Source organism: Neopsephotus bourkii, unplaced genomic scaffold, assembly GCF_033783945.1.
Source record: "Neopsephotus bourkii isolate Nb327-2 ecotype Australia unplaced genomic scaffold, CSIRO-AGI_Nbou_v1 NB_1768, whole genome shotgun sequence".
Taxonomy (NCBI): domain Eukaryota; kingdom Metazoa; phylum Chordata; class Aves; order Psittaciformes; family Psittacidae; genus Neopsephotus; species Neopsephotus bourkii.
This window is the reverse complement of record NW_026902242.1, coordinates 10,339,190-10,353,651: the sequence shown is the minus strand read 5'-3', so window position 1 is coordinate 10,353,651 and position 14,462 is coordinate 10,339,190. Positions and strand designations below refer to the sequence as shown.

General features: G+C 37.5%; 1 protein-coding gene across 2 annotated transcripts in view; it reads right to left on the bottom strand.

Moving 5' to 3' along the window:
• BCAR3 (BCAR3 adaptor protein, NSP family member) overlaps positions 1–14,462 on the bottom strand; it is a 92,385-nt gene that overhangs the window by 28,445 nt on the left and 49,478 nt on the right. For both annotated transcript variants that reach the window (XM_061379315.1, XM_061379313.1), the window contains exon 3: positions 7,732–7,771. In XM_061379315.1, coding sequence (XP_061235299.1) covers positions 7,732–7,771 — 40 coding nt within the window. The remainder of the gene's footprint in view (positions 1–7,731; positions 7,772–14,462) is intronic.

Below are 14,462 nucleotides of genomic sequence, written 5' to 3'. Positions count from 1 at the left end.
ATCTTCAGATCCTTTTCATTACAGCTGTAATTGCTCTTGCCAAGATAGAGAAAATATTCACTACTATAGTATGGCAATACTATAATTCATCACCTTTCTTTCTTCCCCACAGGTATCACTTTTGTGGGAAACTGCATGTTCTTTTCTGTCAAATGAGGCAATCCAGTGCCTACTGCAATGCAATGGATTGGGTCCAGGATTACACCTTGGCTGAATCCGATGCAGGAAAGCATGGTTTGTCAGAAATTATTAGTCACTTCAACAATCACAGTATTTGACAGAAGAGAAAACAAATCTGTTTGCAACGTAAGAGGATCACAAATCAAGGTGAAGCAGACCATGTCTCAATGCCTTAAAAGTAAAAACCACTCTTTTTTTTTAATCTTTTAAAGTGCAAATGCATACCAACATTTGGTAGCATTTCCTTTCACCAACACTGTCATTTTGATTTGGAGGTATTACCAACAGAAGCATACAACTGCCAGCATTTGAGAGCCACAGGCATGAATATTTTGGTGAAAAAGGGTAATTAATTTAAATCCAAGTTCCATAAGATCACTAGAGATGAAAATATTACTTCGTACTTCAAAACTTCTACCCACGTTTCAGATTCAGACCTTTGTAGTTAACGTTTCACATATGTGAATAAGGCTAACAAAGATATTGAAAAGATCGACCAAGTATTCACTGCCACTAGTATTACTAGTGATGCCAAGGAAATCAATGCAAGGTAACTTTATAGACACTTTTCACCTCAAAGCTCAGTGCAATTTCAGTACATGTAGTGGCTTTTGATGACTCCAGATCAGATAGAAGAGTTAATGAGGAATAAGACAAGAAGCAGAATACATTAACTGGGTCAAATTCATGATAGGACAGATGCAAGATGAACCCTTAACATGCAAATAGCGATAGTGCATGCTGCTCTACGAATTAGCAACACTTTAGATTTACCAAAGCATATTCAGCATTATAGAACATGCTCCACAAACAAAAAAATAACCTAAATTCCATTTCAACATCAGGAGAAAGAAATGCAAGAGCCACTGCTAAAAGACTTCACAATAAAGGCCAGAATAATTATAGAGCCACTATCCAGTTGACTGAAGTCATATGAGAATTCACAAAGAGAAAAAAGCCCTCCCACAGGATGCTGAGAAAAAAACAAAACAAAACACCCCTCCCGTAACAAACACAACTTTACAAAACCCAAACCAAACCAAAAAAACCCAACAAATATACATAAAAAAGTGAAAAAACCAACACCAACAAAAAAATCCTCCAGAAAGCACAAGACATCTCCCCACGCCCCCTTGATCTTTGAGCTCATCAGGGCATTCAGAAATTGGAGGCTGGGAAAGAACAAAAAGCCCCAAACAGCAATAGCTAACTTGGGAACCTCTCTACTCAGAAAACATGATCTAGGACAGCAGACAGAAAAGTGAACTGTCTTGCAGAGCTGTAGAACCAGACTTCCTGAATATTTACTGCAAACAGAAGCTGGGATTTTAGTCATCACTTTGACCCAAATCATTACTGAACTGCTACTCAACTATCTTCTCAGAGATTAGCCTGTTGGTCAAACAAAACCCAACATGAGAAAATACTGAAACTTGGATGTAAGATTCCATCATCAGTTATGGAAAACTACATTCTAATAAATAATACAAGTTTTCAGTAACTCCAAAGAAGTAGGGCAAGATTCTCATAATGATTTTAAGGTAAATGACTACTTGAGATCTGCTGAATTTCAACGAGATATGTACCACCTTAAATCTTTTGTGAAATTTTCTTGGGCTGCTGAAAGCTTTTAAGAATAACAATCATACATACTTAAAGAAATATTTGCCCCTTATAAGCAGAGAAAAGGCACATCTTATAAGCAACTTTACTACTACCAAAACAGGATTAAAAGTACAAGACGATTTAAGTTACTGCAACAGCCAAAACTTGTCCCACTAGAAAATTAAATCAAGGTAGGAAACCTTTCCCCCCCATTCTGTGTCTCTGCAGAAAAAAGCAGCTAAGTCCCAACAGTCAGACTACAGGCTTTTTATTAGTACAAAGGTTACAATGGAATTATTATGAAAAATGGATTTTACTAGCCACGACCTGATTACAAAAATACACACTGAGGGGGGTTTTCCTCCAGATGGCAGTGTGTAACTACAACAACCGATCAAGCATCAAACCTGAAAGTGTTCATTGTGAGACAGGTCAATTTAGTTATTCAACATTACATTAGCTCTAACAGGATCTTGTATTTCTGATCTATACAGCTTATATACAAGCGGCAACTTCTGTGTACTGATATTTCACAAGCTTCTGTTCCTAATAAGTAGAGAAACATGGGGAAAAAGTTAAATACCTCTGACTGAACACCACTGACACCAGTAATGATTATTTGAGTTGGATGACAAATCCAGAACAACAGAGAGAGATGTGTAAAGGCAGTCAGCTGTATGGGTATACTCCTTTTCTCCTCAACTAAATACATTGCATCTTATAATTCCACCTTGTGTCATGCTGTTGCCCTTGAAGCAGTTGAAAAAATGGGGAAAAAAAAAAAAAAACAAACCTAAACCAACACATATGCACACAAGGATTGAAAAAGAGACTCCTGATCATTTGGTGCCTTAGGGTCAGACATTCCTCAAAGCTCAGATACTTCATGTATAACACTGTCAAACAATGCATAAACCCAGCAAACTTACTGCTCACAAGTCACAACTCGCATCTTAAGAGTCAAGTCTCCACAGGAGAGTGATACGCAGCAGCTCATGACTAGGTATACACTGTACTTGGCAACTTTTCCAGTGGAGTGGGGATTTCTCTAATATATATTTCCATGTCTAAAAAAGTCTCCTTGCAACGGAATTCCAATGTCATCAGGAAGAATTTTTTCCAAAACTGCAACTTACTTATCATGCTAATGCAGATTCCCCCCCCCCCAAACTTTCCCAACCATCCATACACACACACACACGAACTCCATGTTTAATAGTACCACATTATCTTCTTGGCACAGCAATTAGAATGCATTAGAATATGAAAGTCAAATATTCACACATATATTTTACTGATATCCACAATATTATTAATTTGTGCAATCAAGTGCATAAACTGCATCAATAAACCTCATCACCTGATCAAAGTCCTCTGAACCTGAACAAAATTCACAAAATATTGTTCTATCTTGCAAAGCCACAAATAATGACCGATAGATGACAATGTCATAAAAAAATGGATTTGTAGTTGAGTTCACAAAATGACAATAATTTCTATGCCAGTTTGCTTTCTAAGAAAAATCAAGGAGGAGTAAAAACAGGGGGAAAAAAATTAACACTGTGGGGCAGAAATAAACTAGAATCTTTCAGTAAAGCTCAGAATGGAATAGTTTTTTTCTGCAGCTGTAACTTCGTTAGACCACTGACAGGTTTTTTTAAATTCTGAATCTAAATATAAACTTCCCTTGTGATCATGCTGAGCAGATAATCAGCCATAAATTTGGGGTTTTTTCCACTTATAGATCAAACTCCAAAACCATAATAATACTCATCAACGATATGTATTTCTGTAATCATTAGCACTATTCCCACAGGAAATGTGAAAAGAGGAGGGAAATCTGGTTTTCTTTCTTCCACCCTGGTAACAGCCTTAATGACTAGAGCACAGACTTCTATTAAAAGATCCTGAAGTATTTATAGTGAATAGGAATGGGATAGAAAGCTATCTTTAGTTCACATGAACTTGATGAAAATGACTCACAAGAACTTCTCTGACACACTCAAATCTGCCAGCACTTGATCCTTTCCCCCCTGCAGGAGTCTGTTCTGTGGATGTGCAGACTCAGGGTGTGGGAACAACCTGCTAAGACTACCAATGGATCTATTATTTGGCTCATAAACCTTGTAAAAATCTCACAGAATGTACAACGTGCTATTGTGTCTGTAAATCTCTTTCATGACTTGGTTAGCAGCCTGACTCAAAGCAGTCTGGCCTGTTTTCACTTCTATCATAAAAGGGTTTTTTGAAAGAGCCATTTAACTGTGACCATGGTTTCAGCAAGACTGTGAAGACAAAGGAAGGGTTGAAACCATATGGACACTTCAGTATTCAGGCTTCAGCAAATCAGTACTTTTTCGTTAGAACTTGCTTTTGCATAATTAGCTCTCTATGTACTGAATGAACTAATACATCAATATTCAAGGTGCAGGAAACTGCTATTTGTTACCTGTAATTTACATTAAATTTTTAGAAACCATAGTGCGCCTACAGAGAGCATTCTCTAATAAAAAGCCTTCAGAGGATTAATATAATAATCAGCACTTTTGTCTTGTACCTTGAACAGAACAGACCAGGAGAAAAAACTATTAGTCCTTCCTCTGCCCAGAGCATTTTGAAATACAAGGAATTATTTATGTTACTTTTAGTCACAGATTATAGCAAATAAAGGTTTGTATAACAAACAAATTGATACACTCAGCTTTTTAAGTTCGCTATCAGTCTCTGTGACTTATAGAGCAATGCCTGCTTGTAGTCACTATTGCCACAACAAACACCATCATATTATTTTCACTGAGAAACATACCACATTGGATTCAAAAAAACCAAACAAAAACCAAAACTGTGTTATTTTTTCACAAACCTGAATGAATTTTCTGCATTTTATTCACAGCAGAGTCCAGTTCCCCATCAGGAGCACATTCTCAACAAGTATTAATTATCTTTCTTACGGGACTCACAAGAAACTCAAGTAGCGTGCTGCAGGATCAGCATGGCTAAGGGCAGGCACAACTAAGACACAGCTCAAGCAGTTCTGAAGGCCCCAGTCTGAGTTTAAACGGAGCCCTTGCTCTGTGGGTGTGGGTGCAAGTCATAAGTGAGGCTGATCAGGACACTTAAGGCAAATGAGCGCCCTCAGGGCTCTGACAGTACAATTTTCTTGGGACTCTAACTCTTGGGTAGAATCACCAGCAGCCAGACCACCCTAATACAACTTAAACTTGTGCCACATACTACTTGAAAGAAAATCTGCCTTGTAAAAACACACATTAAGCCAAAATCTCTTTGGAGTAAGATGAAACACTAATTGCTATCGAGACTTTGTGTACAATTAGCTTGTTCTAGTTTTGAAGTATGCTTGATACATCATACACAACACTCAAGTTTGTGTTTTCAGTCAGTCAATCAACACTTCTCTGCCTAGAGACATTACTAGCTATATTTTCCTGGGCATCAGAAATACGAATGTGTTTCGCAGAACTTCAATATCCTGAATCAGCAAAATCAGATTCCCCAAAGTTCTCATTTTCTCCCTCTTATCATACTATCACTTCATTTAAAGGTGTTTGTTTCACCACTTAAGCATCACCAGTCAAAGCCACCAACCAAAGCCATCAACTGGCACCAACCTTCTTGCTCAAACTAAGTACATATACATTATATGGCAAACTTGGGCAAATGGCAATGTTGGTGCAAGCAACATTGCAAAATGCTAGAAATCTCTTTTTCAGCTTTGTAACTTGAGTAGGTTGGTGTTCTGCAGTTCATATTGGACTTAACACTGCCATCAGAATTTATTCAAGAAGTTGGAGAATTTATAAGCATTAATGTAGTAATTACTACAAAGTGAGTTATAGAAGACAATGAACATGTACTTACTGAAACTTAAGTCAGCAAAGGAGGTTCCAAGATCCTGTTATGAACTCAGGCACATCTTTTACAGTCATAGTAAACTGATAACTTATTGGTGAAAGGCCTCCTTTATTTGGCATTAATGACAATTTTTTGAGTAAGAATACATTTCTGAAAGCAGTTTTGTTACTAACCTGGACTTTTGCAGCCAAAAAAAGTTGGGGGGGGGGGGGATGGGGCTAGTAATGTCACTGGAATGGGGACAAAACTCATAGTTCTCTAAAGTGAGGGCACACACAGGAAAAAATGAAAGAGGAAGGAGAAAAAAAGGCAACGGTAACCCTTGTATTCTCCCTCACAAGACTCTTTTCCCCAGGCTTTCTGCCCCGACATCAAAGTTTTAATAACAAAGCTTAGCACCAGTGCTATTGACAGGAGTCCAAAACAAGCTTCTACTAGAAGAGTTGAAAAGACCAGAAACCACATTTGTAATAGAGAACTTGCTGCAACAAGACAAGACACACATATTGATGAATTGGCACATGAAACCTCTGCCTTCTTCTTGGTCGTATTATTCAAACTGTAACAATGTACTCTATATAGCATAATGCAAGATAGACAGTAAATTAAATAGGGCAATTAACATGTCCACCACCTAGTTGCTTTTGGCATGCCTTCTTCTACAGTATTCTTCAGAAGGCTCTTGGCCTCCTCTGTCTCTGCGACTTTACCATATCTCAACTTCAGGCTGGAATTGAAGCCAGGGACCTTGCAACACTGAGCTTTTTAGAGCAGAATTCCAGCAGCAGTCCTCAGAGTCCTCTGGCAGTCCCTTTTCCACAGACCTTTGTGTTCTGCTCTTCCTGTTCCCTTCTTTGAAACCCTAATTCCTATCTCCACTCCAACCCTAGGCATAAAATCCAGCAGAGGACCCCTCCACACTTTCAGGCAAATTAATTCTTTGCACTTGCCTTTGCATTACATATTCCTAGTTTACTTCTGTTGCATTACATATTCCTAGTTTACTTCTGTGATCAACCTGAATGAACCCCAATGTGGACACTCTTAATTTCATCAGCTATGAACACCCACAGAGGGAATTCTAGCAACAGAACTCAGCTTAGTGTCTCTCAAGCTCCTTCCTGACCAAAACTCTAACCTGAAGTAGAAATTAAGGTGTCTGAGAAATTCAGGCTCTGCATATGAATAGGTACAGAAATATCCTACATCCAAGGTTAAGAGAAATATCCTACATCCAAGGTTAAGAGAAATATCCTACATCCAAGGTTAACCTTTTTTATCGGACAATGTTCAGAGGACTACTGTCTTCAAAAAGACAGGGAACAAAGCCCAACAATTAAAGAAGTCCATTGTTGAGAGACATAACATAGAAGCCAGGTCTTTTCAAGGTTCTCAGAAATAATATTCACTTAAATGAAACCTGTTGAAAGGTGCTAATTCAGTGGAAATTGCAGCACTGCAAGAGACTCTCAATGCAGAATCACATCCCTAAAGCACCTTCCAAATTTTATATATTGCCAACTGAGGACTGATTTTTCAATAACATTCATGAATGCTCCAGAATGTTTTATTTATTCTAATAAAATACACATTTATTATATTTATTTTTTCAGCACTTAGATCTTGTACAAAAGGAAAACAGAATTTACAATTTTGCCAGGATGCCAGTTACTTTTTCGACCAGAAGTGATTTTCCAACTGCAATGGTAGTAAGTATATCGCTAAAACCGTAAACCTTAATCTTTTATTTTTATGATCTTCTCAGATGTGCTCCTTTACTTTCCCTGAAATCCATAAGCAAGTATTCTTTCAATCTACTAACAAAGGCAAGTTCATAGGTAGTCACCACAGAACTGAAGAGGACCCAGTATAAAAATGCAACCTACCCCCCAAAGTAAAATGTTCACAAGCATTTCACTGAATCAGGCAGAAAGCAATCTGATATTTGTAATTAATTTTTCTGTAGCAAAAGATAGACAAAAGCAGTATTTAACAACAAATGACTGGAAATGCTCTGGCAGTGCTGATTATACACCAAATGAAATATTCTGAGTATAAGAAATGGTACCTTACCTTAACATATTCCAAAGTAGGATCCAGAATGTTCTGATCTCTGTGAGAAAATGAAGCAAGGAGATAAGAAATAAAAAAACCACATGGTAAGTGCAAGTATAATGTCATACTGAAGAGATGCATTCATACAAGCAATAGGCTACTAGGTCATGTTAAAACCCTTGGTAAAAACTGTGTGTTATAGCTAGATCACCTATGCTATCTAACTTTTCACAATATAAATCACTGATTTCTTCTAGGAGGTCAGGTAGTAGAGCCACTAGTAATTAATCTGTGAAATAAAGCTAATTATACAGTCTCAAGCAGAGCAAAAACAATCTTGAAATTTCAAAAGATGTCTGAAAATACTCACCTAAAAATATGTGAAATACTACCTAAAACATTCGAAATAAATTTAAGAGAGCTCTTCCAATAGGTCCTAATTTTATTTCTTTGCTGCTTATTTAAGCTACTGCTACTGATAGCATTGAGAGGGCATTCCTAACACAAGAAAATAGAAAGTAAAGCATTCACTTTTTATATAAGCAAAGAATTCATAGGTTTGCAATGATAGAGTGTTTTATTTTTACATTTGGAAAAATAAATACAGTTCTTGCAGTCTTTTAAAAAGTTCTCAGCATTATCACAATTTCAACATGACAATTATCTGAAAGCCAGGTAATCAAGTCATTGCCCTATTTAAAAAAAAAAAATAAAATCTCTTTTGGAAGTTTTCTATACATACAATGGCAAAAGGCCCAGAAGCCATAAATAAAAGTAAAAAGAAATATATTTCTTCAAAGAGTTTTGTGTATTTGTTTTTACTTGAGAACTAGCAAGTTAACAGAGTTTGCAGCACATGACTGGATGCTTTCTACAGAACCTGGGATGACACACATGGTGCTGGCCTTCAATACAAACATGTAAGAGGCACGATGAAAACTCTGCAAACTTACAGACGATCAGGAGCTTGTTACAGCAATCACGTTTGCCACACAGAAAACATATACCCCATAAATATTTGGTGGAAATAGTTAAAATGACCTAACATTGTTTTGAATGAAACTGTGTATTACCTGAAGCTAAGTTATAATTTTATACTCAGTTTTCGGTCAGGTTCCCTAACCAGGGGAATTTTAACCCAGAATACCTACACATACACAAAACAGAGCCCTCCCACTCCTTAGCCCTGCCCATAAATGATGGTGCTCAGCTGTTCAGGCTGTTCATGGATTACTGTTTCACATTATCCCAATATTTAACCAGGGTCAAGTTCCATTCCCAGCTTTGTTAAAAAAAAAAAAAAAAAAAACAAAAAAACAAAAAAACAAACCACCAAACCAAAAAACCAAAAACAACAACAAAGCTGCTAAATTCAATGGAAATAGAATTCGCACAATTCAAAATTTTTCCCACCCAATATACGAAGAAGGGATAGCTTGGTGTCTGTACGCGCATAAACTACATACAAACATACCAGGGGAAAAAAAAACATGGGTGAAGCACAGAGGAAAAAGAAAAAGGAAGTTTCTAAACAGAAAAAAACTTTCTTTCTCAATGCTTTGCAATTTGACTAGAGTTGGGGAGGAGGGGGAGGGCAGGAATCCCATTCTTAATCAGTTCAGGAAAGTCATTAAGCATGGCTGAGCTCCTTTCACATTCAAATGATCTGTGGGAAGTTATACCAGTACCAAATGCTTCTGAAACGCTTTTTAATTTAGTTCTTCACTTGCCCATAGAATCTTCCAGGACAAAGCATCTACCAGCACTGCATATGCAACATGCTCCAAAAAACGAATGTCAGCAATAACACAAACAGCTAGCTTACTTCAGCAGTAAGCATGTTTTGTCATGGACTGCATTTACAAACTCCATTCCCACAGACTGGCCTTGCTACAGACTCCACCATTCCCACTCAAGGTACAGACAAAAAATCTTTAGGATCGACCAAGCCAAAGCAAAATGAAGGAGGTAGAAAAGCTTTAGAGACAAAACAGTCTATTTACTGCTATATAAAGCAGGAAAACCAGAAGAGAAAGAAGTGACCTACATTTCCTTCACCACCCACTTGCTTTGAGAATTTCTGCTTTAGGAAATGGATGGTGTAACTTTTTTCAGAAGTACTGTAACATTTGATATGGTAGACTGTTCCGCAACAAAACATAGGAAACCCTGTAACTCACCACAAGCACAGGATATACATAAAGATGTTTATGTTGTAGCCCTATTCACCCCAGATACTTTTCTCCTACCAGACCTACCCTCTCTCTCCGCATCTTCCCTTGCTGTCCAAGTCTTTACTTTCACGCATTTTTTTGGAAGTTATTTTCAAGGAATGGTAATTGATGTGCATTAAATAATAGTAAAGATTAACTACTGCATTTTCCTGTTGCTCAGTTCCACCATAATACTGCCACATTATATGCAGAAAAACAGATTAAGCACCCTAATTAACTAGTAACTAACCAAATTACTTGATCACAAAACTAACTCCTGAATCTCAGCTCTCTGTCAGCAATGATGATATGGTCCTTTAGGCCATATAATACCAGCAAAGGAAACCTATAATGTCAGGAATCTAAAAAATATAAAGCACTTGGTTTCCTTTTCATTTTCTCTGTCAAGGAATCTTAAAAATGGTGAACCACATTCTCACTTCTTGTATTGGATGATCTGCAGAGAAATATTAACACTGCCCCATAACTAACAGATCAGATGAAAGGTACTTGCAGGCTCTGTCACCTCTTAAATCAATTAAACTGAAGGTTTGTTTCAATGATACTAAGTTCTTCATCTTTCATCAGATTCTATTACATTTCAAGAAATGCTAATGTTTATCTTCAAATAAGCATGACTTCACACCAGTAATGATTTGCATCTGTTTACCTACAACATGTATGTATTGGTGTCTGCACATAAGTCAACCATTACTATGTAAACTGTGGGCTCATAGATTGGATTTTATTACACATTTTGGCTTCCTGATAATCAGATAAGATGTATTTCCATTCAGATTAAAAATACATTAAATGCAGAAAGGTGTCACCTGAAACACAGAAGTTCTCAGAACACCTCCAGGTAAGATGTTGGGTAAGGTCTGCAGAAAGACATACGGTACTGACTTAAAGCTCTTTTCGTATTCATTCTGTTACAGAAGGGAATTTGCGAACTTAAGAAAGATATGCAAACACACTTGCACATCCATTTTGGGTATTTACACTGCTGTTAGATCACCAGTTTCATGACAAAAACTAAATCCCTTTACATTTTTTTGCTCATGGGGAGGGGGGGGAAGACAAGAGAAGTAAAAAAGGCACTTGATTTGCTATGTGTCATTCTTCTGAATAGTCCAAGTTCTCTCCTGACCCTCCTCACATGCACAAAGTCTGTGTGGCAATTGCAGTAGCACACACACTTCTCCAGGAATAATTCATCACCAAAAAAAGCAATTAGTCATCACAATCCTAAACTTCATGACTCTAAGACTGCCCCAGCCAGAAACACATTCTCTCTAGAGTAACCCTACTGACATCTGACAATATCTTTCTTCTGGCTGATCTCGCAGATATACAACCTTTTAATCTCTCTGTACTAATCCTTGGAAGCAACTTCTTTCCAATCCAGCTGAAAGATTCTTATTAGAATTATTGGGGTTTTTTCTGCACTTACAGGTTTTTTACTCATACTGCCAAGAAAATAATGCACAGCTGGAACATTAGATATGGAGCTCAAGAAACCCTACATAAAAGATGAAGACAACACAGAAAACAGAGCTCTCTTGCTTCCTCCTTCTTCCCCCAGACCAAAATCTGTTGCAGCAATGAAGAGCGTGCTGTCTTACTGGTTGGAAGCGATTATAACAAAGTACTGATACATTTGAACCGTGTAAGAACAGGAATTAATGTTACCTGTAGCCTCCTTCAAGATACAGATGAAGCTGACAGTAATGAGAAAAGCGAATGGAATTCAGATGTTTTTGAAGTTGACAACATCAGTAGTCATCAGCTGAAAGGAAGGAACTTGGATCACGTTTCTGGTATGACAAACTAAATACTGCCATACAGCCAAGTTCAAATCCTGCATTGATTTGAAGACAATGAGCAACCAAACATGAAAATCTGGTAAAGAAAACACTGAAGTCTGAGTAACTACTTACTCTTTTAAAATATTTGATAAAAGTATTACATACTTAAAATTAGTGCTACAGTTGAAAAGCTGAATCTTGGAATTCATCCCCAACACATTATTCAGTTCAGTGAGTGCAAGAGAGTAACTCAGAAACAGTCTTTTTTCCAGTGTCTGAGGTTTGTCCGATAGTTTTCTACAGCACTGCTTCAATAAAGAACCTTGAAGCAGGTATCCTGCAGTCTTCAGCTGTTAATTCTATGAAAAACTCCACCTTTCTGCTAACAATTCTACATTACTTTCATCACTGCTACTGTAAAGAATCCTACAACTCACAGACCTTGATAGACTAAGACATATTAAGTATCTGCTTTCTCCAGGTCTTTGGCATCTTCTCAGATGTATCAGCCACAATTATAAGTTAGCTACAATAACTTTCACAAAACTGAAGCCTAGACACAATTGTGTTATTAGAAATCCCCAAATCCTCACCATCATTCAACTATCACATAGACACTCTTACAGTAATGGAAACTGCTGAATGGCCCTGAAGCAGCTTTGAGCTACTTCACACTTCTAAAAATGTACTTGTGGGAAAAGCATTAGGACACGCTGCAGTACTTGGCATGTGAAAGCACATTTGGTTGATTGTTTTAAAGTGACCTTTGCTGGGGACTTTCAAAAGCATCCCCTTCCTACTAAATTGAAAGAGTGATCCTGAGAAGAACAATCTTCTCAATAGTAGCAATGCCAGATCAGAGTGAAGACAATACAGGCTCCAAGGGAGCCTGATAAACTGAAAATGTACCGAGCTGTTGTATGGCTTCTTACACAGATAGAAGTGCTATAAACAGACCAGATGGGATCAAATAACTTCTCCAATTTGTGTCTTTGAAATCTCTCCATCTATGTACATTTGAGAAATACACCACTACTTAAGTATGAAGGTGCAAGTATGAGCATGCTAGACACTGTGCTTATGCACTGCAGACTGATGTTATTTGTACTGTAAACTAGAGTAAAAGATCCAGTGATTTTATCCTCCAGCAGCTTCTGCTTCACACACACACTCCTACTACATACCTAAGGCCATTCCACCCTTCTTTCTACAGCTGCACAACATCATGGACATGACTCACTCAAACACCAGTGGAAACAAGTGCAAACTGCTATGACTAACTGCATAATGACCCACAGTTCACACAAGAGCAGTAGGGACTCTTCAGTAATTAAAACTCAAGAAAAGAGACGATGTACTTTTCTCTGAATTAAATGAAATCTCAACTCATTCATATTTGTTCAGAATGCCTCTTCAGAGATAGTATTACAGCCATTTACAACTTCAATCTTCTGCATCTCCCCAGTTTGCTCCATTTTACCTATCACAGCAGAAAAATCTACCCCATTTTTTCTACATTTTCCAAACCAATTTCTGCTTCTGCACCAGATACAGTACTGGTCTTTACAACCTGTTCAAAAGCTCAGTCTAGGCACCCTCATTCTTTTTCCTTTATTTTCCATAACATTCGGGAGTCCCAGAGCCAAAACTCTGTTCTTCAAAGCCCTTCTTAAAATCTCCTACTCCCAGGCAGTTACTATGCTGTCAAAGTATTCCTTGGGCAGGAAGACTATCGCTTATCCAAAGCAGTCACTGTTCCTACAAACTTTGTTATATGTGTCCTGCTGTCAACTTGCACTTCAGCTGGCAACTCTTTACAGTCAATGCTTTAGTTGCTGTAGTTATTGAGAAGGCAACTCAAAAATAGCTGAACCTTCCAAAATGAACATGCACATTCCCAAAAGACTGACACTCAGTAGAACCACAGGCTCCATCAATTCATCTGAAATGCACTCAAATCTAGGAAAAGTTTGTATTTCGACTGAAGCATAGGAAAATTAATCCTTTCCTTTAGTACTGAATAAGATGATGGTGGAGGAAGAACTCTTCTCCTTGTCTAGTCCCTTACCCCGGTTTAAGAAATTCATTGCATCAGAAGTTTCTCTACATTAAATACTGAGAGTGAGCATTAGGAACTCTTTCCCCTGTGTGACATTAAACTACTCTGGGGATATTTTACTCAATTTCACCGATATCCTGTTAATTAAAAGAAATTTATAATCCTGTATATTACAACTGATCACTCATCTCCCTCCCCCACCTCCCATCATCAAAATAGATTGTATTTTGACAGGTTTGCATCAATGAGTTGCAACAAGCTCAGAACAATTTGAGGAACGTGAAAGTGGCAAAAAGTGGGCACAGGACTGTTCTGTCATTGGAGCAGGTTAGCAAATGTTAGGGATACTTGATTTTAATTTCATGTGTCTGTATGATTCTGTGCCAATTGAACTGGTTTGTGCAGTAGTATCTGAAATTCTTTAAATGTATGTCGAATTATCTTATTATCAAAACAGACAAGAAAAATCCACTAACTGCACTTTTTTCAACTACAGAACAGAAAGACTGAAAATACCTTTAAAGGAAAACAAATAGTTAAGTGCAACAAAGCAGTTCTAAGGTATTAAGAAGCACAGCAAAGGTATGTAAGAAGAGGAGTTGCAAAGAACTTACTGTAGATTCTATAATACTTTCACAGACCATCACGTATCTCACAACCTCATCATAA